Raw genomic sequence first — 22,635 nt, 5'->3', positions numbered from 1 at the left:
TTTTTCTTCTTGTGTTCCCCGAGGGGTGCCTGGCACCCGGGTTCCGGCCACACTGTTGCTCTGGTGTCCCTGGCGGCCCAGCCTCTGCTGGTCTTTTCGACGCCAGGCCATCTCAACTCCCAGCAGCTCCCAGGCTCAGCGCCTGGGCCCCTGAGGCCGGCGGATAGTAGGGCAGGAAGAGGCTCTCAGAGGCGCAGCTCCTCAGGGCATGGTACGTGTGGAGCAGCAGCCGTGGGAAGCGGTTTGTGAAGTACTGGACGAAGCTGTCAGGGACAGGGCCCAGCGCCTGCCGTACCTCGGCCGGGAGCTCCCTGTAGTGATGCTTCTGGAGGGGTCAGAGCAGAGAGCCCGGGCTTAGCTGGACCAGGCCTCCCCACCTTCCAGGCCCCTCCCAAGCCCTGGAACACACCTTGTTTCTCACAGCACGGAGCAGGTCTCGCACCGACGTCCCCTTATACGACCGGAACCTCTTCAGATCTGTGGACGGGGAGGTCGTTGGCACAGCCGTCCCCACTGGGCTCCCCTCGGCCTCCTGGGCCACCCGAGTCTGGCCTCTACCTGTGTGCAGCGGCACCGAGATGTGCTTGTGCCAGTCACTCCGGACCACCTCGGCGCCACCCGCCTCCAGCGTTGTCACCAGCGGCCCCTGCTCAGGCTCCTTCTCCAGCCAGTCGCTGGCGTCCTAGGACCCACAGCTCCTGAGCCTCCTGAGCGGGCTCGGAGGCCACAGGCCAGGAGTGTCCTATGGCTGGGGCAGTGCAGCCGCCGAAGCTGCTCGGGTTAGGGTAAGTATTATTGCCTCCTATGGAGTGTGGCTTCTCTGTGCTGTGCGGGGTCTAATCCAACCGGTGACAGAGGTGCTGTCGTCCCCGTTTTACAGATGAGCAAACAGGCTCAAGAAGCTCAAGGTCACACAAGTGGAATGGGCTGTCTGGGCACGAGTATAGCAGGAGGGACGACTAGGGCTGAAAGGAACGGGGTCTAGCCTCACATGAGGGGCAGCTGGGCTGGGGAAGCGGTGCTGAGGAGACCGTGCAGTGCCAAGATGGCAGCGTTCGGGAGTCTGGGCTCTGCCTTGATTGAGATAAGGATCTGGGCTGCCTGGAACAGGTAGACGAGTCTCTCTTCCCCCAACCAATCTGGCTTCCCCTCTCTTGTTGCTCAGGACCCAAACTTGGGACTTTCTGGGGCCGCTCCCCAGATTTCCTCCTGACCTGGAAGAACTGGAGCTGCTTGGCTCTGCTCCAAAAGAAGGGGTGGGCCAGCACCTGGTGAGCAGAGGGACGAGCCTGTGGCAGGGGGCTCAGCATGGCCTCCACCAGGTTCCAGGCAACGACCTTGTCTGTAGGGGCAAGAGGGAGGGACGGCTTCAGGCCCGCGCAGGCTCTGCCCTGCTTCCTCCCTCCTCTGCCAGCCCAGGTCCCCCTCACCGTGGGCCTCTTCCTCCAGGTGAGCCAGGCAGGGAGAGCCTGCAAGGATGTTTGCCTGGCGATAAAGACTCTCTCCGAAGGGGTGGCTGCCACTGGAAAGCACATAGTAGAACACGCAGCCTGCAGAGAATATGTCCACTGCGCTGGTCTGGGGGCCAGAGGGACAAGCATAAGGAGGAAGTCTCTGCTCCAGGAGGTCTGCCGGGCTACATTCTCCCCAGGGCTGATATGGCAGCTGGGGATCTGGCTCGGACTAGGACACAAGGACACTTCCCAAGAGGCATCCTCTTGGCCCTAGATCCCCTCCCCTCTGCACTGTTGAAAGGGACCCACGGTTTTCATCCAAAACCTTTGCCCCTACTGAGCCTCTAGTTTAGGTTTCCAAGTGTCATTCCTCCAAGTCTGGTGGGCAACACAACCAAGTGAAGCTGGGCACGCATGAGGCGATCAGGCAGCGGTGAGGACTGTATGATCTGTTGCTGGCCCTGTCCACACATGGCCACTGGCACTTAGCTCCAGCTGGTTGCCTCCAGGGGACTTTCTCGGTGGCAGAGCTTTTGATTTTCCAAGTGAATCCAGAAATCTAGACTTTTATGTGCAATTTCCCAGAAGTTAAAATATTGGCTGCTAATTTAAAAAATCAAAACCTGCACAGGCTCCTAACATCAGTGCTTTGGTCCTTGGGCCTCCAGGTTGCCAATCCTAGCTTTCTCTAAACTTCAGGGGTGGGGTGGCTTTGCCTGGTGACTGTCCTTGCGTGTTACTCTCATCCATGCCTGTGACTTTCCCCTACACACCAACTCAAAAATCTGTAATCCTGGGGTCTCCAACTCAAGTGTCTCTGGAGGTCAGACACTGCTCTGTGCTCCAGTTATATCAGCTCATGTGATGCTCCCCCGAACCCTCCGCATCTGGGTGGCTCTCCACGCTGGCTACACATTACAGTCACTGGGGGTCAGTTACTGGGTGTGGGACCCGGGCACCTGAATTTTTTTCAAGTTCCCCAGTGATTGTGCATCACAGTAGAGATGAAAACTATTTTCTAGTTCAGAGTTTCTCAACCTCAGTACTACTGACATTTTGGACCAGATAATTCTTCGTCCTGGGGGACTGTCCTGTGCGTTGTAGGATGTTTCGCAAGCATCCCTGGCCTCTGCCCATTAGATGGCAGTAACAAGCCTCCCTTCCCCTGCCAAGTGTGACATCCAAAAATGTCTCCAGACATTGCCCAAAGGTGGCAAAAATCATCCCTGGTTAAGAACCATACCCTGGGTAAGAAGAGAGGAATTATCCCCACTTTACAGATGAAGAAACAGGCTTGGAGGAGTGACTGAAGGTCACACAGCGGGCCCGGACAGGAGAGGCACTGGGCAGGGAATGATTACTGCGGCCTGGGGCGGCGGGAGGACTCACGGGGCTGTCTGGGGGCAGGAGCTGCAGGAGCTCGGGCGCCATCCAGCCTTCTGTACCGGGGACGCCTGAATGGAGGCTGAAGCTGCAGCGGCCAGCGGGCAGCTTCTTGCAGAGGCCAAAGTCTGAGAGGACCACTCTGCCTCGGCCCTGGCTGTCGGGCCCCGTAATGAGGACGTTGCCGGGCTTCAGGTCCCGGTGCACTGTGAGAGCGGAGCAGAGTTGAGAGCTGAGGGGGGAGTCGGGAGCTTGGATGGAGGGCGGAAGGGGCTGGTACCTATGTGTAAGGAATGCAGGTGGGCCAGGCCCGCCATCAGCTGCTGCAGCGCCATCCCGGGCTCCAGGCCCCAGCGGTCCGTCTCCGGGTGTTCCACGTACTGGGGAGCGGCGAGGGGCAGAGGTCACCCCGCGGCCCAGGACCCTGCCCCCCCCCCCGCCCATCCCTGAGCACAGGTTTCACCTCCCGCAGCGAGGCCCGGCAGAGCTCCAGGGCGATGTAGTGGAACTGCGGTCCCCGCTCGGTGCAGAAGTAGCGGAGCACGTTGGGGTGCCTGTCAGACTCCTGCAGCATCTGCACCTCCCGCCGGACCAGGCCGAAGCACTCACGGAGGAGCCGCTTGACCGCCACGGCCCGCCCCTCGAACTGTCCCCTGGTAGGTGGCGAGCGGAGGTCCAGAGGGCAGAAGAAGGCAAAGGTTAGGAACTGTGCCCACCTCGGGGGTTCTCGGAGAGAATGGCTCTCCAAGGGACAGTGGCCATCCCCAGCCTGGCTCCTGGCTGCCGCTCACCGGAAAACGAAAGTCCCGCCTGCCCCGCGGCCCAGCACGTCCTTGGGATTGAAGGAAATCTTCCCCACCACGGTGAGCTGCTCGGCTGGGGGGAGGGGAGAGGGGGGGGTCTCAGGGAGACCTGCCCAGTCCCAGCTCCCCCACCTCGGCCCTTCTCCGGCCTCCCCCTTCCACGCCCCGCCTGGTGCCAGACTGCTTGGGTCCAGTGTCTCGTGCTGCCACTCAATCCGTGTGAACTTGGGCGAGTGACTTAACCGCTGTGCCCTGGTCCTCTCATCTGTAAAGTGGGACCTATGTCAAGGATCCTACACAATATTATCGTGAGGATTAATGGAAGAAACGGTGGGGGAGAGGTTCACTCTACTGTCCTCTTTTATCCTTCTCCCTGTTTTGGCATCTTCTGCGCAGGTTTCTTTCCTTTGCCCACCTCCACCAGTTATAAACCCTTTTAACTAAGGAATTCGCTTCCAACAGGAAGGTGAGTTTTGGCAGCTGTAAGCGTGAAGAGGGTGAATGCTGTTGCAGAAAAGACTGTCCTGGAAGAGGGCGGGGCGGGGTCAGTGGGCGTTTGGATGCTGAGCTGTCCCAGAGTTAGTTCTAGGGCAGCAGGGATTCCCCAGAAGGCCTTGGTTTCCTGTTAAGAAGGATGAGGTTGGACTGTTACTGCTCTTCCTTTTGGGTTGCTTGCAAGAGACCCCTCACAATGCACCAGGCTGCACCTTGCTCAGATCCAAGGGGCCCCATGCTCGCAGCTAAGTGTATCTGGCGCCCCTAGAGCTGTGTGCCCCTCCGTGGCCCTGAGAACACTCTCCTTAGGAAGAGCTGCCAGCTTCAGTCTCTCTAATCAGCTCTTGGAAAAGCAAATGAAAATCAGCATCAGGGATCAGTGAGAAAAGTATTAAGCTGTCCCTCAGCACTGCTCTGGATTATTGGCTTAAACAGTCACTCTCATCTCCTGACGAGATGCAAGCAGTAACCGAAATTTGTATACCATGGACACTCAGGCGTGTGGGCCCAGGGCCTTGCTGGAAGCACATCGCCCACAAGTAAGATGGGCCTGTCTCTCCGGCAGCTCAGGAAGCAGGGACAGAGCTGCGGGAAAGCCTGTTTGAACCAGCCATGATCAGCTGGCTCCAGGTGAGGGTCCCTGAGCACTTCCGACCCCTCTTCTGTACCTACTTGCTTCGTTCTGCTGCGTTTCCTGTCTCTTATGTGTCTGCCTTCCCTACTCTGGATGCCCTTGGCATGAGGTGAAGACTTGCTATGTGCTTTCTGGGTTAGATTCAAAACTAACTCTAGTTTCAGGAGCACCCTCAATGCTGGGATGAAGGCCAGACTTCTGGCCTTGAATGCAGAAATAATGAGCCAGGGCTTCCCTGGTGGCGCAGTGATTAAGAATCTGCCTGCCAATGCAGCGGACACAGGTTCGAGCCCTGGTCCGGGAAGATCCCACATGCCACGGAGCAACTAAGGCCGTGCGCCACAACTACTGAAGCCCACGCACCTAGAGCCCGTGCTCCACAACAAGGGAGGCCACCACAATGAGAAGCCCGCGAAGCCTGTGCACCGCAACGAAGAGTAGCCCCCACTCGCCGCAACTAGAGAAAGTATGGGCGCAGCAGCGAAGACCCAATGCAGCTAAAAATAAATAAGTTTTTAAAAAGCTTTTGCACAGCAAAGGAAACCATAAACAAGACCAAAAGACAACCCTCAGAATGGGAGAAAATATTTGCAAATGAAGCAACCGACAAAGGATTAATCTCTAAAATTTACAAGCAGCTCATGCAGCTCAATAACAAGAAAACAAACAACCCAATCCAAAAATGGGCAGAAGACCTAAATAGACATTTCTCCAAAGAAGATATACAGAGTGCCAACAAACACATGAAAGAATGCTCAACATCATTAATCATTAGAGAAATGCAAATCAAAACTACAATGAGATATCATCTCACACCAGTCAGAATGGCCATCATCAAAAAATCTAGAAACAATAAATGCTGGAGAGGGTGTGGAGAAAAGGGAACACTCTTGCACTGCTGGTGGGAATGTGAATTGGTTCAGCCACTATGGAGAACAGTATGGAGGTTCCTTAAAAAGCTACAAATAGAACTACCATATGACCCAGCAATCCCACTACTGGGCATATACCCTGAGAAAACCGAAATTCAAAAAGAGTCATGTACCAAAATGTTCATTGCAGCTCTATTTACAATAGCCCGGAGATGGAAACCATCTAAATGCCCATCATCGGATGAATGGATAAAGAAGATGTGGCACATATATACAATGGAATATTACTCAGCCATAAAAAGAAACGAAATTGAGCTATTTGTAATGAGGTGGATAGACCTAGAGTCTGTCATACAGAGTGAAGTAAGTCAGAAAGAAAAAGACAAATACCGTATGCTAACACATATATATGGAATTTAAGAAAAAAAAAATGTCATGAAGAACCTAGGGGTAAGGCAGGAATAAAGACGCAGACCTCCTAGAGAACGGACTTGAGGTTATGGGGAGGGGGAAGGGTGAGCTGTGACAGGACGAGAGAGAGTCATGGACATATACACACTAACAAACGTGGTAAGGTAGATAGCTAGTTGGAAGCAGCCGCATGGCACAGGGAGATTGGGTTGGTGCTTTCTGACAGCCTGGAGGGGTGGGATAGGGAGGGTGGGAGGGAGGGAGACGCAAGAGGGAAGAGATATGGGAACATATGTATATGTATAACTGATTCACTTTGTTATAAAGCAGAAACTAACACACCCTTGTAAAGCAATTATACCCCAATAAAGATGTTTTTAAAAAAAAAAAAAAAACAATAATAATAATGAGCCGGGAGGCTCAGTCTGCACAAACATATTCACCATTTGCTCAGCCTTCCATATCATGGTAATGGAGAAGCAGCAAAGGCAGGAGAGAAGTTCTAAAGTAATCAAAAGTTGTCACACGATGGGGAAGCAGTGTACAGTCAGAATTCCCTCTGAAAACCTCAAGAACATGTGATGTATTGTGTTGCTTCTTGTACACGGGTTGGGAAACCATTAAAGTGGTCACCTGTCTTCATGGGTATTGCCAAAATGCAAACAGAGGCAACATCCCAGAGTTGACCTGCTTTTGAGTTCCTGAGCTGCTCCTTACTGGCTTTGTGAGTCTGGGGTGGGGTGCCGTGAACCTTTCATTTTCTCTTCCATAAAATCAGCGTTATGATAGTATCCGCCTCACAGAAATGTTGTGACTATCATACGAGTTCATGCACGCACAGCATTTAGGAAAGTGTCCGGTACACAGTAAGCGCCATATAAATGTGAGCTCTCAGTGTTAACTCTGGTTCAGGCTTGAGTGCGCCCACTTGCCGCTGAATGTACCATGTAGCCGGTGGTCCTGGAGGACACCCAACCAGGCACGTGTAGATGGATTTGTGGAGGTTAAATGAGAGTGGGACAGGACCCCGCTGTAGATTTTGTGAACCATAAAAAGGTCCCGAGGAACGTTGTTCTCCCCGCACCAAAAGGAGAAGCAAGATTTCCAAAGTCAGAGTTCCTGACATAGAGGTCCTAAGAATAAGAATAGGTTGCCACACGGTGCCAGTGTGGCAGGGGCTTTTTTGGAGAGTGGTTCTTGAAGCTTTTCTGCCATCTGCCACATTCGTTTATTTGACTCTCCCTGCACTAAAGATTTTTGATACACTGGACTCCATATTGTTGCCTATTGGATGGGCAAGTCCCAGCCTATTAACTCTGCCTGTTCCTCACACCTGCTCGGCACATATTCACTCCATATATATTTATTGAGTTGAGAAGGGCTGTTTAAGAACCTGCAGTGGCCAGTCAGCCACTGCCTCAACAGATATTCCCTGAGCCATGCTCTGGGTCGAGATTGCAGCAGTAAGCAAGGCAGGCTGAGCCCAAGCACCTGTTCTCCAGTTTACCACAGTCCCATCATGCCCTATTCTCTCTCCTATGTGGCTGCTTCACTTGTTTACTTTATCCACCTGACCTACCCATGAGCATGAGATTGCCACCTTCCTTTCAGCTTCCGGAATGTGTACCCTGCTTCCTCTCATCTCTGAACCTTCGCCTGTGCTACTGGTGCCACCTGGACTGCTGCTGTCCCCCGCCTCCCTGTTCACCTGGGTAATTCCTTCTTATCCTTGGGATCACAGCTTAGACTTGCCTTTCAGGACAATTCCCATGTCCCCATGTCTGAGCTACATGCCCCTCCTTTGTGTTCCTATAGCTCCCTGTAGCCTCCCCAACCCCATCACAGCATTTATCACAGAGCCTAGTAACAGCCTGTCCTTTCCTGGCTTTGCCTAGAGGTCATGAAAACACCAAAGTAAAGTTTATGAAAACTTTAAACGAAGAAAGTGAAAGAAATAGAAAGGTTTCTTTTCAATTCCAGAGGGAATCCAGTATTATAAAGAGATTGTTACCACTGAGTTTTGTAACAAAGGTACCAAGCTCTAGCTGGGATTCTTGTCCTGAAGCACTGATATCACTTTGATTATTTTCTTATAGTGAGTAAAGAAGTTTAAGTGTTTTATATATCAAGGATGAGCCAGGGCTGGGATTCAACATCTTTTTTTCTCCTCCTCTGAGGATTATCGGTATCTGCGGACTCACAAGGGGACTGAGACGTCTGGGGAAGGAATTCCATCCTGTCAATGACTGGGACCGTGGACCGGGGTCGTGAGGGACACCTGAACGATGATGGCAGGAGGAACAGCAAGGTCATTTGACGAGAACCACCTGGGACAAGTGGAGTCTGGGTCATCTGGGGAAAGACTTGGCTCGAGTCAGAAGGTCCAAGGAGATGAGTGTTTCAGGGTGCAGTGGGGTGAGTATTACTTGGACCCACCCAGAGCCAGTAAAGTGATCGGAACTGCAACTCTCAGGGCTCAGGCAACTCGGCAGTGGGGGGTTTTCTACAAGAGCTGAGCCCTGAGGAGGAGAGCTGCTTCCCTATCAGCACAGGGAGGCGAACGCAAGGGGGAACTTTGGGAGCAGCACGGGAGCCGCACGCCAAGCATGGGGCGGACTTCACGCTGAGTTAAGGGCACAGCAGAGTGGCTCCAAGGCTCCAAGGCAGTGGTTTGAGCAGTGACAGGAGGGTCCAGCAGCAGTTCACACAAAGGACCGAGGCCAGCCCAGCCCGGAGCCAAAGAAACAGGAGAGAAGTAGCCTGGACTGACCACTAAAAGCATGTGGAAGTTCCCCTGGGGCATCCCACAGATTCCAGAGGAAGCTTGAAAGGGCTTGTTTATAGGATGAAATTGAGAAAAGAGAAGAGAAACGTTTAAAAAATAAAAAGCCCTAAAGAGAAAAGGAACCAAATGGTACCTAGGTGATTTACTATTATTGTTACCAAATATGATGTTATTTTAACACAAATATTAATAACATCACATAGTCTGATTTAATAGTAATGGTGATGTAACCTCTCATCATGAAGTGATGTCATGGGGTGGGTGTTATTATTCCCATTTGACAGATGAGAGAACTGAAGCTCAGAGGAGTTAAGCAATTCATCAAAGTTAACAGTTAGTAGAGTTAGATCTATACCCAGTTCTATCTGCATCCAGGGTCCTTGAACATAACGACAACAGTAAAAATGATGGAAAACATTTTCAGAGGGCTGAACTACATAGCAGGCACTATTTGACGTTCTCTCCTGTTAACTCATTTAGGCCTGGCTACCCCACTATAGTGGCTTCTAATACACCGACTTTGAAGCTAAACCTTCCCCTCTCTTTTCTGTCCCTGACTTTGTCCTTTCCTGTTCATGTAAGCTCACCTTCAGGGTCTTCGAGTGGCTGGTCTTGCTCTGGGGGGTTTTGAAACCTCTTGCGGCTCTGTGGGGTGGCCCCGGAGGGCTGAGACTGAGCATCCTGTGAGATGTGAAACGGGCCTGCAGGTGCCAGGGAGGCCTGCTGCCACTGCTTCTCTGCCAGCTGCTGTTGCTGCTGCTGAAACATGGGGGCCTAAGAGGGCCCAGCCTTGGCCAGCCCCTGACCCATGATGGGCCCAGAAGCTGTGCCTGAGATGGCCTGTCCCTGGAGCACTGGCATAAAGAGCACAGTATCAAGGGCTCTGGGAGCTGCCAAGAGGACAGCAGGGGGCAGAATTGGATCTGGGTGAGGGAGAAAGTTGCCAAGTGGTCTTGGAGAAGAGAACCAGAGTTCCCCCTAGGAAGACCATGAGAGGGGCCTGAGGCCAGGGATGATGGGCTTACCTGCCTCATCAGGAAGAGGATCCATCCTCCCAGGAGGAGAGCAGTGAGGCTGGCTGCCAGCAGGTCTTGGGGTCCCAGTCCTGGATGCAGGTCTGGGGTTTTCTCTTCAGGATGCAGCTCCAGGTTCGAAGGTTCCTCCCGGCTCAGGCTCAGGAGCTGGGGACAAAGAACCTTTCACTCTTAGCAGCCCCTCCCACTGTGGAACCCCTAACCCTTCTTCATGACCCAGTATAGGGCTGGGCTTAGCTGAAGGGGTGATGAGTGAGTGGTGGGAAACCTGGCACTCTCCATGCTGCTGAAACACCATGGTGCCCCAGTGGACTGGTCTTTCAGATCTAGCTGAGGACAAGCAATCTCCTGGGGCATCACCAAAAAATTCAGATATCCACCTCCAGAGATTCTGAATTCAGGGGGGGCGGGTGGAGTGGGCTCCTAGGTGATTCTGATAAGCAACCAGATTTGAGAATTACGTCTCCAGGTCATGCCTGTTCCTTCTAAACTTGAACTATTGGCAACTCTTGTCCAGTCCTCTCCCAGGAGGACATGCTTTTATAGTTTTTCCATTTTCATTTTCTCACTTGATAAATATTTTGTAAACTTTAAACTGAAGAAGAATAAAGAAAACTGTGACCCATGTTTCACAATTTAGATAGCCAATATCTTTTTAACACTTCTAACACTCTTCTGGCAATAACAACAAATGAAAGTTTTCCTTCCGAGAAATTGTGAGGTCAGTTGACCCACCCCGAATGTTATTCCTAGAAGCCTGAGGAAAAGGTCCAAGGGCTGCACCCCCGCTGCCGCACCTCCCCCCATGCCCTCTACCCCTCTAGCACTGACCTCCAAGAAGAGAGCTGGGGCCTGGGTGCCCCCTGAGGGTCTGGTCCCAGAAGTCCCACTCCCTGGGGTGGGATGGAATCTCAGCATGGTCGTGTGCAGGACTGGGGGTGGCTCATGGTGTCCTAAGGGGCAGGGAAAATGTCAATGGGTTGGAGGTGATCTCAGCCTTCCAGCTCATAAACTGAGCTCACAGGTCCTTTATCCACTCTAAATTTGGGTAGAGGGGGTCTCACCAATGAGAAGCCACTGGCTAGGGAGGGCCGTACTGCCTGAGGGGTATCTGACAGCAGTGCTAGGTGAGCCCTCTCGCTCTCCTGAGGCTTGGAGTGTCACCTCATCTGTGGTAGGGCCATCCGTGGGGGCCAGGGTCAGTCCACGAGGCTATGGAAGAAGGTGGAGAGTCAGGAGTGGTGGGCGGAGACTTCTCTCCTCTATCCCCTCCTTCCAGCCCCTCAGAGAACCTTCTCACCACTAGGGCCACCCCTGTGTGAACCAGTGCTTTAGACGCATAGAAGCCAGCTTCATCCTTCCCCACATACAGCGTCATCCTAGTGGGGGAGAGGAGAAGGGGGAGGAGAATGAGTGATCGTGGTGGGTAGTTTCAGTCACCGTAGTACCCGTTTCCTTGTATTATCCCCGCCCACACTGACTCTGGGCTGGGCCAAGTGACTTGCTTTGGCCAGTGAGACAATAGCAGATGTGACACAAACAGTCTTGAGAAATGCTTGTGCACTGGCGTTTGCCCTCTCATGGGGTTCTTTGGAACCCCGGGACCACCAAAGAAGGAAACCCAGGCTAGTCTGCAGGGGCATGAGAGACCTCATTTGACATCCCATAGGCTAAATAGTCCACCAACTACGAGAGAGCTGAGTGAAGCTATTCTAGATTGTCCAGGCCCAGCCAAGCCACCATCTGGCTGCTCAAACCAGAAAATCACCCAGCTGACCCACAGAATCTTGAAAAATAATGAATGTTTGTTTGTTTTGAAGCTCTAAATTTTGGGGCTGATTTGTTATATAGCAAAAGCTAACTGATACAAGCTCTGTAGTCATTGTTTCTAAATCTATTTCTAGCCCAGACCTCTTCCATGAGCTCAATCTTCTAAATCTGAACTCATCTCCTCATTCCTTAGCTCCCCCTTCTTCCCCCACTTCCTCCCCCCTTCTTCCCCCACTTCCTCCTCACCCCCACCACTTCCTCCTCCAGTGCTCCCTACCTTTGAAAACGACCGCACTCATGCGCCTCTAGAAACCTGAGCAAAATGGTTGACTCCTTGCTCTAATCACCAAATTCGTACTGGTTTTTCCTCTTAATATCTGTTACCCTCCACTTATTTCCAACTCTAGCGTTTCTGCCCTGGTCCAAAGTGTCTTCATCTCCTGCCTGAACTAATGCAATATTCTGTGAACACTTCCTCCCCACAATTCTAAGATACTCTTCACACTGCAGCCAGTTATCTTTCTGAAATGAAAATACGATCAAATCACTTCTTTGCCTAAAACCCTCTAGTGGCTTCTCCTTAGCCTTGTCCCAAACCCTTTAAATGATCCTACAAGATCCCTGTTTAACAGCCTCAGACCTTATTCTCTGCTCAGAGCCGTGCTCCAGCCTTATTTATTTTGTTAACTTAATCTGTTCCCTGGTTGCCATGATCTCTCTCTCTCTCTCTCTCTCTCTTGTTTCCTCTTCATCCTTTAGGTTTCAACTTATAGGTCCCTTCCTCTAGGAAGCTTTCTATGATTACCTTCTGCCCCCAGTCTTGATTTCAGTGCCCTTCCTATACATTCCCATGACACCCTATACTTCTCTTATCTCATCCTTTATCATACCATATTATGATTACGTCTTTACGTACCTGTCTCCCCTACTAGACTCTGAGATTTTTGTAGGTAGGAACACTGGCTGTATTACTGTACTCCCAGAGCCTAGCAAGCAATTGCTACATAGCAAGTGCTCAATTAATATTTGTGGGATGAACTGAAAGAACGGGTAATCCGCAATTTTCCCAGTCTGTCTCCCGGCTCCCCAAGATGGGGACACTAATGTATTTGGTGTTGCAAGGAAGGGTCATATTTAAAGTTTTCAACAATCAGTAAACACATAGTACCTACCAAGCATAACAGGTGCCCGCTGTAGCACTGGGGTGGAGACATGGAGGCCCCTCCTAGGCCAGACTTTACCCTATCAGTTGCTGAACAGTGGGGCCAACCAGGGGGTCCTGGGAGCACATGGGGGGTGGTGCAGGGCACTGGTTATTTACCAAACTGCTTGAAATATTTTGACCCCTGGTTCAGCTGCACCGGCGTGTCATGCTCGGACATCACACCTGCCCATTGGACCTGGGCTACAACACTTGCAGAAGCTCCTCCCCAGTCCCCAGGCGTGGGCACTTACAGCAGCTGGGTGTCTAAGGCAGAGAAGTGAGTGGCGGTGTCCTGGGGGCCTGAGGCGGGCAGTTGGATGTGGCCCCAGCGGAGGGCAAGGAAGTGCAGGGTGTCCCGAGCCAGTGTGAGATGGGGCAGCTGGCGCAGGCTGTCCTGGTGCCATGTGTAGACGCCCACCACAGGTACGCCTAAGTCCTGGGTCCACAGCACCGCCCCGCTTCCTGGGTCCACCGTTAGCAGCAGGCCCATCCCACAGGATGCCAGGTAGCTCGTGTCTGCCAAGAAAGGTGGCTAGGAGATGTGGTCAGGGAGCCCTGACCTGAGGCACCTCGGAGCACCTTGAGGTGGGGAAGCTGCTCTGAGGGTGGGCCATCAGGAGGGCCACTCAGGTACGTGGAGGTCAGGTGAGATCACCTGGAGGGTAATCAGGACATAGGAAGTTCACTGGGTCACTTTGATCAGGGTCAGCTGGCAGCTGTGTAAGACGTAGGGGGTCAGTCATGGTCATCCAAAGGCGACTCAGGTGTGTGAACCAGTCCTTGTCGCTTAGGATGTGGGGTAGTCAGTCATGGTCTGGCTGCTGGTCAGTCAGGGAGGTCTGGAGACATGTGGGTAGCGTGGAAGTCATTTAGAAGGTGAAGGGTGTCAGCCAGGGGCCCTCTGGGTGTCACCTGTGATGTGTCAAGGTCGCCTGCATGAGTTCTCACGTGGAATGGTGGAGTCAGGGTCTGAGAGGTGGCTTGGGGCACCTTTGGGGTCACTCAGGCATTTGGCAAGGAGAGTTATTATTTTTTTAAAAACACATGATTATATTTTAATACACAACTAAAATACAAAACACCATAGTAAATTGATGGCAATAAAATATGGCGTTTCATTTGCATTGCCTGACAAATGGTTAGCATCCTTAGTCATAAATGAGTTCTTAGGAACCAGTAACAAAGACACTGATATACCAAGGGAAATGAAACAAACAAACAAAAAAAGAAGATGAAATAACCCAAGTAACTAGAAGGATTAAGCATATATGAAGATGACTGAGCTGAACAATAACAGAAGAAAAGCAATTTCTTTGTAATATCATATTACCAAAGGTTAAAAATCTAACATTTGTAGTTTTAGGAAACATAGGGAAGGACAGTTATAATATCAAGGGGGTGGTGAGTCTGGGGGAGGTCACTTAGGGTCATCTGTCAGGGGTCGTTCAACATTTGGGGGACTGCTCAGGGTGTGCAGGGGTTGTTTGGGGTCACTCAGGAGGTGGGGAGCACCCAGGGTGACCTGGCTGGGCTTATTGGGAGTGCAGAGGAATTAGGATGTTAAGAGCTGCTCAGGGTACAGGAGGGTCAGGCTGGGTGTCGAGAGGGGTCACTTAGGGCTGTCTGTCAAGGGTGTGTCATTCAGTACGTGGGGTCCCTCCGGAGTTCAGGTGGGTCAGAATGTGGTGGGGTTGGTCGTGGATACCACTCAGAGTTCCCTGAGTTGGGGACCTTGCTCCAAGGTGGAGCCAGAGAAGGGAGGCACTCACATTTCCCAGGTGAGCCGTCCACGGGGGCTGCTGCGTAGCGGCGGTAGGTGGTGTTCCAGCGCAGGGCTGGGGCCCTGGGGTCATGCATGGTGACCGTGTACTCTGGGGACACCCAGAAGCAGGGTTACCAGGAGCGCCCACGTGGTGCTCCTCTATTCCCATCCAGGGGACATCATCTCATGGGGGCGGGGGCTTCCCGAGCACCCAGCCTGGAGGCCAGAGTCTTCAAACAGCATCAGGATAGCAGAAACTAGGTCTGTTTTGCTCACTGCTGTGTCCCCCGCTCCTTGTTCAGTGCTCAGGGAAGTGTTTGTTGACTGACAGAGTGATTGACTGGCCTGGACCCAGCGTGGATAGCAATTGCCAGGCCTGGGCAGAGCAAAAGGGGGGCTTCCCAGAGCTCGAGGAGCAGCTGGGGCCTGACTCACGCGTCCGGCCGATGTAGAGGCGGGGGGTAGAGGGTCGCTCTGTGGTCAGGGTCATCTGCGTCTTCCCTGATTCAGGGTCCACCACAAACCAGGCATCCTGCTTCCGGCCTGTGGAGGTGGGAAATGTGCTCGCTCTCAAGATGGCCTGGAGAGGGTGTGCAGCCTCTCCGTGCTGTGCCTAGCTGGCCTGTCCTGACCTAGGTCCAGTCCCTGCTGGACCAGGACTCCAGGCTGGAGAGATGCTTACCTGTATAGAAGACGCCGTCAGAGCTGCGACAGGGGGAGGCATGAACCAGCTCAGGGATGGTGAACGGCAGTCTCTGGGGAGTGGAAATAGCAGAGAAGCACATACAACCTATTCATTAGGTACAATTATTATCATATCCATTCCCAGAGGGGCTAAGTAATGTGGCTAATATCACACAGCTGCTAAGTAGCAGAGCCAGGCCTTGAGCATAGCCAGTTAGTTTCCAGACCCCTCACACTTAACCACTCTGCTACACAACCTCTTGAGGAGCTGCAGAAAATCCCACTCCCAGTGCCAAGATGCCACCTGATCACATGATGCTGGCCTGACCACCTCAAAAACACTTGCTGAGACTTGAAAACTTCAGTGGCCATGACAACCTTGGAGAGGCTGGGGAACTGTTCCACCCAAGAGACATGAGGACCAAATGCAAGGGGTGATCTTGGTTTGGGTTCTGGACTGGAAACAATAAAGCACACCATTAGGAACTTGACAAAATTAATATGGATTGTGGATTAGATAACACTATTGTATCAACGTTAAATCTGCTGATTTTGATAATTTACTCTCAGGCTATGTAGGAGAAAATCCTTGTTTTAGGAATGCACAATGACGCTTTAGGAGTAAAGGAGCATAACGTCTGCAACTCATTCTCAGATAGTTCAGAAAAAGAAATTTTATACACACATGTGTAATATTATCCATCTGTTAAGAGAGAATGATAAAGTGAAAGTGATAAGATGTTAAAAATTGACGCATCTGGGTAAAGGGAATAAACAATTGCTCTGAACTATCTTTGCATTTTTTCCTTACATTTGAAATTATATCAAAGTGAAAAAGATCCCCAAACTCCACATACAGAGCTCTTGCCAGACAGCACCCCAGGCACAAGCAAGTACTGAGGGAAAGATAGTCGGGGCTTCCCGCGGGCTCAGTCAGGATGGACAACAAAAGAAGTCCATACAACCTATGGTTGGTACGGTTAGTGCATGACAGGGGAGCACATGAAGTTGAGAGTACCTGATGCAGATGTGGGGGACTGAAGATGGACTGATGGAAGAAGTTCAGTTGTTTATTCATTCATTCAACAACCGTTTAATGAGCACCTATTACTAGCCAGGTGCTAGGACTCTGTTGTAACCAAGACTGACCAAGTGCCCTTCTGCACAGAGTTACATTTCTGGTGTGTGTGTGTGTGTGTGTGTGATAATAAACAAACAAAAACACATAAACCATAATGCCAGGTAGTGGTAAATATTATTAAAACAAACTCAGAGAACTAGGATAGACACTGATTTGAGATGTTATATCACATAGCCCAGCTAGGGAGTAAGTACCCAAGCCAAGGGAGGAGTGAGCCACAGGGTCATGTGGAGGGAGAGTGCTGTGGGCAGAGGGACAGAATGCTGAGGCCAACGGCAGGGCCACCTACCAACTGGCATGTTTAAGGAACAGCAAGGAGGCCAGTGCACCAGGAGTGGGGATGGAGAGGGGCAGAGTGGCCGAAAGTGAGGTCAGCTGGAGGCAAGATCACGGACTGGGAAGGAGTTTGGCTGTTACATTGGGACTTGAGGGATGAGTAGGAAACAGCCAGGGGAAGGGGAGCACTTCTCACAAGTATTCTGCTTCTTCTTCTGGGCTCCCGGTGGATTATATTTCTTTTCCTGCTTAAAGTGGGCACAGCCATGAGACTTGCTTTAGCCAGAGGGAGGGAGCAGAAGAGACCAGGTCCACATGGATACTACAAGAGCCAGGGTGTGCTTCACCTCGTTCTCCTTTTCTGCTTTGGTGACTGAGAAGCCTCGGTTGCGACGGAGTGTCTGACAGCTTGGGTCTCCAGTAGACCACAGTGTACAGAGCCCCCGGGGGACCAACGCTGGGCACACGCTGTAAGCAGGAAGCAAGCTCTCTGGAGCCACGGAGCTTTGTGTGCTGTTGTCGCAGCGTGCTGCGGCTCATCCTGACTGAGTTGGGGAAACAGAGGCAGAATGGAAGAGGGTTCCAGACTCTTGGGGACAAGCTGGGTGAAGCCCCAGAGCTGGCACATTCAATAAGTTGATCGGTGTGTGTGCAGGTGTGTGCACGCATGGGTGCCTGTAGGTGAGTGAAGAGACTGCACGAGTGAGCTGGCCCTGGTGTGCTTTGTCAGGGCGACTGGACTTTATCCCAGATGCCCGGAGAGTGATGAGACTCACAACCACACCTGCCCATAAGACCCAGTGATGACCCCCAGAGCTGGATGGGACTGGAGGTCCACTCTCCACCCGGCCCTCCCCATGGGAGACATACTTGTTTAGATTCCATCAGTGGGCGCCCTGTGCTCTGGCTTCCAGTCGGGGGCTGGGATACGGGGAGGGGGCAGAATCAGGGCGAGTGTTCCTGGGTCTCCTCTCCACAGGGTCATCGAGGGCTGGCTGTGTCCCTCCCTCAAAGGCCTCATCTCCTTCCCGGTGGCCCTCTCCTCAAGCCCCCTCTGGATCCTTCCCCTCCTCTGAGCTTAGGGCTGATAAGTGGCACCCCACGGTATGGGCCATAGGACACAGCACCCTGCCCTGCGGTTTCCTACCTCGGCCCACACCTTTGTAAGGAATCCCGTTAATAAAACCGCCTCAAACTCTCCTGTTGTAGTGTGCCACCTGCTTGCTGGGACCTTGCCTGCTCACGTGCTAACATTTCTTACCAATTCGGTTTCCTAAATCACATGCGTAAGACCATCCCGGTAGGCATCCCATGGCACAGTCAGAATTCTGACACTGCCTGACTCTGCGCTTGGCCACATGACCAGCTTTGGCTGATGAGACTTTAGCGAATGCGGTACCGTCGGCCCTCCCTATCCGCTGGCTCCGAACCCACAGATTCAGTCAAATGCAGATAGAAAATATTTGGGAAAAAAAGTTCCAGAAAGTTTCAAAGAGCAAAACTTGTATTTGCCGCACACCTGCCAACTATTTACATACCATTTACATTGTATTAGATATTATAAGTAATCTAGAGATGATTTAACGTATATGGGAGGGGGACTTCCCTGGTGGTCCAGTGGGTGAGACTCCGCGTTGCCAGTACAGGGGGCCCAGGTTCGATCCCTGGTCGGGGAACTAGATCCCGCATGCATGCCGCAGCTAAAAGATCCCACATGCTGCAACTAAATAAAGATCCCGCATGCCACAACTAAGACCAGGCACAGCCAAAATAAATAAATAAATGTGAAAAAAAATAAAGTATATGGGAGGATGCGTGTAGGTTATATGCAAATACTGTGCCATTCTAAATAAGGGACTTGAGCATCCTTGGATTTTGGTGGTGGGGGACGATTGACCTGTGGATACCAAGGGACGACTGTATAAGCAAAGCTTGAAAAATGCTCATGCACTGGCCTCGCCCTCTCTTGCTGCTTCTGGCTCCCTTGTTGATACCATGTGAACAAGCCCAGGCTTGCCTGTTAAAAGATGAGAGACCCCTGGCCCAGTTGCCCCCATCAAAAGCCAGCCAACTACCAACGAGTTTTCAGAAAGAGAGCCAGCTGACCGGAAGCGGACCACAGATGCTTGGGCAAACTCAGTCAAGGCCACCCAGCTGAGTCCAGCCTAAACTGTCATCTCACAAAATGATGAGTTAAATAAATGGTTTGTATTTTAAGTTTGAGTTTGGGGGCAATTTGTTATTTAGCACAAGCTAACTGATACATAGGTTTCCCCTTAAAACCCTCAGAGTCCCCTGGAGAATGCCCCGTGACGCCCTCAGAGGCCTGACAGTCATCCGGTCAGCCTGCTCTGCAGACACAGCCAGAGTCACACTACCACCCCCTTTCAACAGACCCCTCCAGACAGCCTTCCCCCAGTGCTCTCAGACTTCACCCTCTGCAGGACACTTGGATTCTGACCATACAGCCCTGCACCCTTTCAGTGCTCTGGCTAACAGAAGCCCTGACCCTCACCCATCCCAAGCACTGTAGGAAACACACCATTAATCCCTGTTGTTTTTGCGTCCCCAAGATGTACAGGCTGCCATCAGCTGGGTCTGAGAGAAAGGCTGTCCTGTGGGGCAGAGAGGAACGGGAGAAGGTTGGGTGCACGCCCCCTGGTTCCAAGAGGGCTCCTCCCCTCCAACTTCCCTGCCAGTAGGGGCCCACCCTCAAAGGAGGCACCACAGAGCTCCAGACCCAAATCTTCTCCCTTACTTCCAGCCCACCCGCCCCTCCAGGCAACTATGGCTTCCCCATCTCTCAGTTGCCCACTCCTTGGGGTCCACTTACTCTGTGACGTACATGGGCCCCTGGATGATGGGATCTGTAGGGACAGGGACAGGGGCATGAGTAGACTCCCTGTTGAAAGGCATACCTCACATTGGTGCTTACTGGGTGCCAGACACCAAGCCAAGCATTTGTCACGAGTGTAATGTAATCCTCCCAAGAACTCTGTGAGGTAGGGTTGTTACCCTTGGCCCCCTTTTACAGGTGAGGACATTGAGGCTCAGAGAGGTGAAATGACTTTCCCAAAGTCACACAGCTGGTAAGTAGTAAAGCTGCCTGCGGACACCTGCTTCTTGGATTCTAGACCTCATGTTCTCATCGTCCACGCCAAGGTGACCTCCCCCCAACGCGAGATCCAAGGAGGGAGGAGTGACTGCCCTTGCTTACCGTCTTTCAGCGTCCACTTCAAGTCCCCTGTCTGCTTGATCAGTGCGTGGAGACTTCCATCCAGGGTGGACACGAACAGGAGGTTCTCTGGCGTGAAGGTCTGAACCTGCAGTGGAAACAAAGTCACCTCTTCTGAGAGGCCTGGGACCGCCCTAGTGCTTGCTCCAGGCAGGGCTGGCTGTGACTCCCCTTCCCCTAGAGGGAAACAGAGAAAGAAGGAAGGAGGACTGGGGAAGCTGCTGGCTCCTCCCACTGACCTCCACGACCCTAGAGAGGGGTTATGGTGGGAGCCGGGGGGCCTGGCTCCTTTACAAAAGGACTTCAGTGACCCTCACAGCCTCCCTAAGAGATTGGTGCTATTATTCTCACCATTGCACAGGTGAAGGAGACTAAGGCTCAGGAAGGTTAGGTAATTAGCCTCCAGCCACACAGATAAATGGCAGAACTGGGACTTGAACCACCATCTCTCTGGTTCCAGTGCCCGGTCCCTTTCTCCTTTGCCTCCCCCAACCCATTCCGTCTCCCCAAACCGGCCCAGCTGCTTTTGGTGCCAGGCTCCAGCAGGCCCCCTGGACCAAGTGGGGGGGTGGCCAAGGGAGGGAGGGCTGGTGCTGCCCTGCGTCTGGCCCCTGCTGGGCTAACTCACCTGCTCCAGCCCTTCCTTGAGCAAACAGGGTGGGGCTGAGCTCCTAGCAGGAACCCTAACATCCGGGTGGCCTAGCCGCACCCCTGCAAAGGCCACATCCTGCTCCAGGACCCTCAGGCTTGGGGCCAAGCCAATGGTTTCGGAGTAGAGTCAGGAAACTACCTTCGGGTCCTCTCTTCTCCGGGCCTGTTTTGTCATCTGCAGCGTGGCAGGAGGGAGAGTGATCTGGAGAAGAAGCTGCGGACTGATTGCCCACTGTTGAGTTTCGTTTGACCATCATCGTTTTTAAAATTTCATTTATAATTAGCTACCAAGTTTTTAAAAATTGGAAAGATTTCACTTAAAAAAAATCAAGATTTCTCATTTTTCTCATTTCTAGTTTTTTTTTCTCATTTTTTCTGGAAACACCCGATCTGGCCACACTGTGCTCACATTCTTACTTGGCAACCATCAGCTGGGTCCTGAGCTGGAAGTGGGCACGGGGTGGCATGAGCAGTTGCCTCTATGATCCCAGTAACTGCTCTGGGGGCTCCAGGCTGGACACGTGGGTTCTAGCCCTGGCTTTGCCTTCTCACTGCATTTCTGTAAGACTGGATTTTTCCGCTCTTGGCAGGGCTGCACCAGATACCCATACCTCGGCTTATTTATCCCAGAGGTTGTGAATCAGGGGTCCAGTCACGGGTAAGGCGGGAGCGTTGTGATCCGCCTGAATTTGTCTGTAAAGCTGGGTGTATGGGCGCATTTCTCGACAGAGGACCTTCAAGTGGATCCTGAGTTCCAAGGAAGCCGGGGTTCCAGAAGTTTTAGGACGCCTGGCAGGAAAGCGAGGGTCCCCTCCCTCCACCCCCACCCCCATGCTGCAGGACGCGCGGGGTGTTGGGTCTACCTGCGCTCTTCCGCGCGGGCAAGTCTCTCCAGCTCGTGGGGCAACCGGCAACTCCCCAAAGCTAGGAATTTTTCTCAGGCCAGGGGCCGACTTGAGGCGACCCGGACCAGGGGGAGGGAGAGGAGCCCCCTGTGCTCCCGCCGCGCCCCAGCCGTCTGCGCCCCCAGCCCCGACCTTGGAGGCTCCGTGTCCGCCCGCTTCTCACCTGTGGCTCGAGCGTCCCGAGCAGCGCCGCGAGCTGCAGCAGGAACGGGGACCAAGGGCCGGATCCCCGGGCCGCGCTCGCCATAGCCCGCATAGACGGCGTCCACACAGCTGTCCTGGTCCCCGGGGCCACCAGGGGACCGCACGGCTCCCGCCCGGCAGGAAGAGACTCCGCCCCGGGCTGGGCCAGTTGGGCGCGCAGGGGCCGGGGTGCAACCACAGCCCGTAATTCTGCTCTTTCCCCCGCCCTTCCCATCGCACTCACACCTGCATCCCTCGGTCACCCCGCAAGGGATGGCTCTGAGGTTTCCTGGAAAAGGGATTTTACCAACGGCGGCCCTTATGGAGAATGTACCACCTGCCAAGTATTGTACCAAGTGCTTTACATCCATCATTAACTCATTTAATCTTCACAGCATTTCCCATGTAACAGCTGGGGCTCAGAACTGGGATTAAGATTCAGATGTCTGACCTCAGAGCTTGCGCTCTTTGTTACTATGCCAGTGGCCTCCATTGAGAAATGATAAACGACAGATTAATTGGTTGGTTCAGTTATTCATTCAGTAGGTATTTATCTATTACCCCAGGCTGGGAAGCAGGAGAGATAAAGTCTCTGTTTTCATAGAACTTGCAGATTCCTAAGCATTAGATATCAAACGCACACATGAAAGGCTGCCTGGCTATGGCCGTTACAGTCCTAGCTGCAGGCAGACTTGGTTCAGGGAGGGCCTGCAGGGGTCCAGCTGGTTTTCAAGGTTTGACTCATTCATTTCTCCTTCTTTGTGTAAAAACCCCTGCTGATTTGAGGGTCGTGCAGCCTGGCTCTGCCACCATCTCCCCCTCCTTCTCTCTGTCATCTTTGGCCCTCTGGTCACACCGCCCACAGTCAATGAAGACTTTGCTGGCTGGCCCATAGCTTTCATCCCCACCCCCAATTCTGCTGTCATCTCTGGTGTCTTCAGTGTCACCTGCTC

The 22,635-nt window shown here is 52.6% G+C and overlaps 1 protein-coding gene across 2 annotated transcripts; it reads right to left on the bottom strand.

Annotated features, from left to right (window-relative positions):
* Window position 1: 1 nt before the first annotated feature.
* Window positions 2-21,746, bottom strand: ERN2 (endoplasmic reticulum to nucleus signaling 2). 2 transcript variants are annotated; one of them, XM_067706378.1, is made up of 22 exons: window positions 21,663-21,746; window positions 19,926-20,031; window positions 19,542-19,575; window positions 19,251-19,323; window positions 15,290-15,362; window positions 15,043-15,150; window positions 14,615-14,716; window positions 13,097-13,361; window positions 11,172-11,250; window positions 10,936-11,083; window positions 10,703-10,824; window positions 9,863-10,018; window positions 9,425-9,593; window positions 3,629-3,713; window positions 3,301-3,490; window positions 3,118-3,217; window positions 2,844-3,043; window positions 1,431-1,578; window positions 1,215-1,342; window positions 559-682; window positions 410-477; window positions 2-325 (listed from the first exon to the last, which is right to left on the bottom strand). In XM_067706378.1, the coding sequence occupies exons 1-22, from the start codon at window positions 21,744-21,746 to the stop codon at window positions 113-115; spliced, it is 2,775 nt and encodes a 924-aa protein (XP_067562479.1). In that variant the 3' UTR covers window positions 2-112. The 2 variants fall into 2 exon arrangements, with proteins under 2 accessions (XP_067562479.1, XP_067562480.1); XM_067706379.1 differs by lacking the exon at window positions 9,863-10,018.
* Between the last annotated feature and the right edge of the window lie 889 nt (window positions 21,747-22,635).

Source organism: Pseudorca crassidens, chromosome 15, assembly GCF_039906515.1.
Source record: "Pseudorca crassidens isolate mPseCra1 chromosome 15, mPseCra1.hap1, whole genome shotgun sequence".
Lineage (NCBI taxonomy): Eukaryota > Metazoa > Chordata > Mammalia > Artiodactyla > Delphinidae > Pseudorca > Pseudorca crassidens.
Note: the sequence above shows the minus strand (reverse complement) of the source record. Positions and strands in the feature narration are given on the sequence as shown.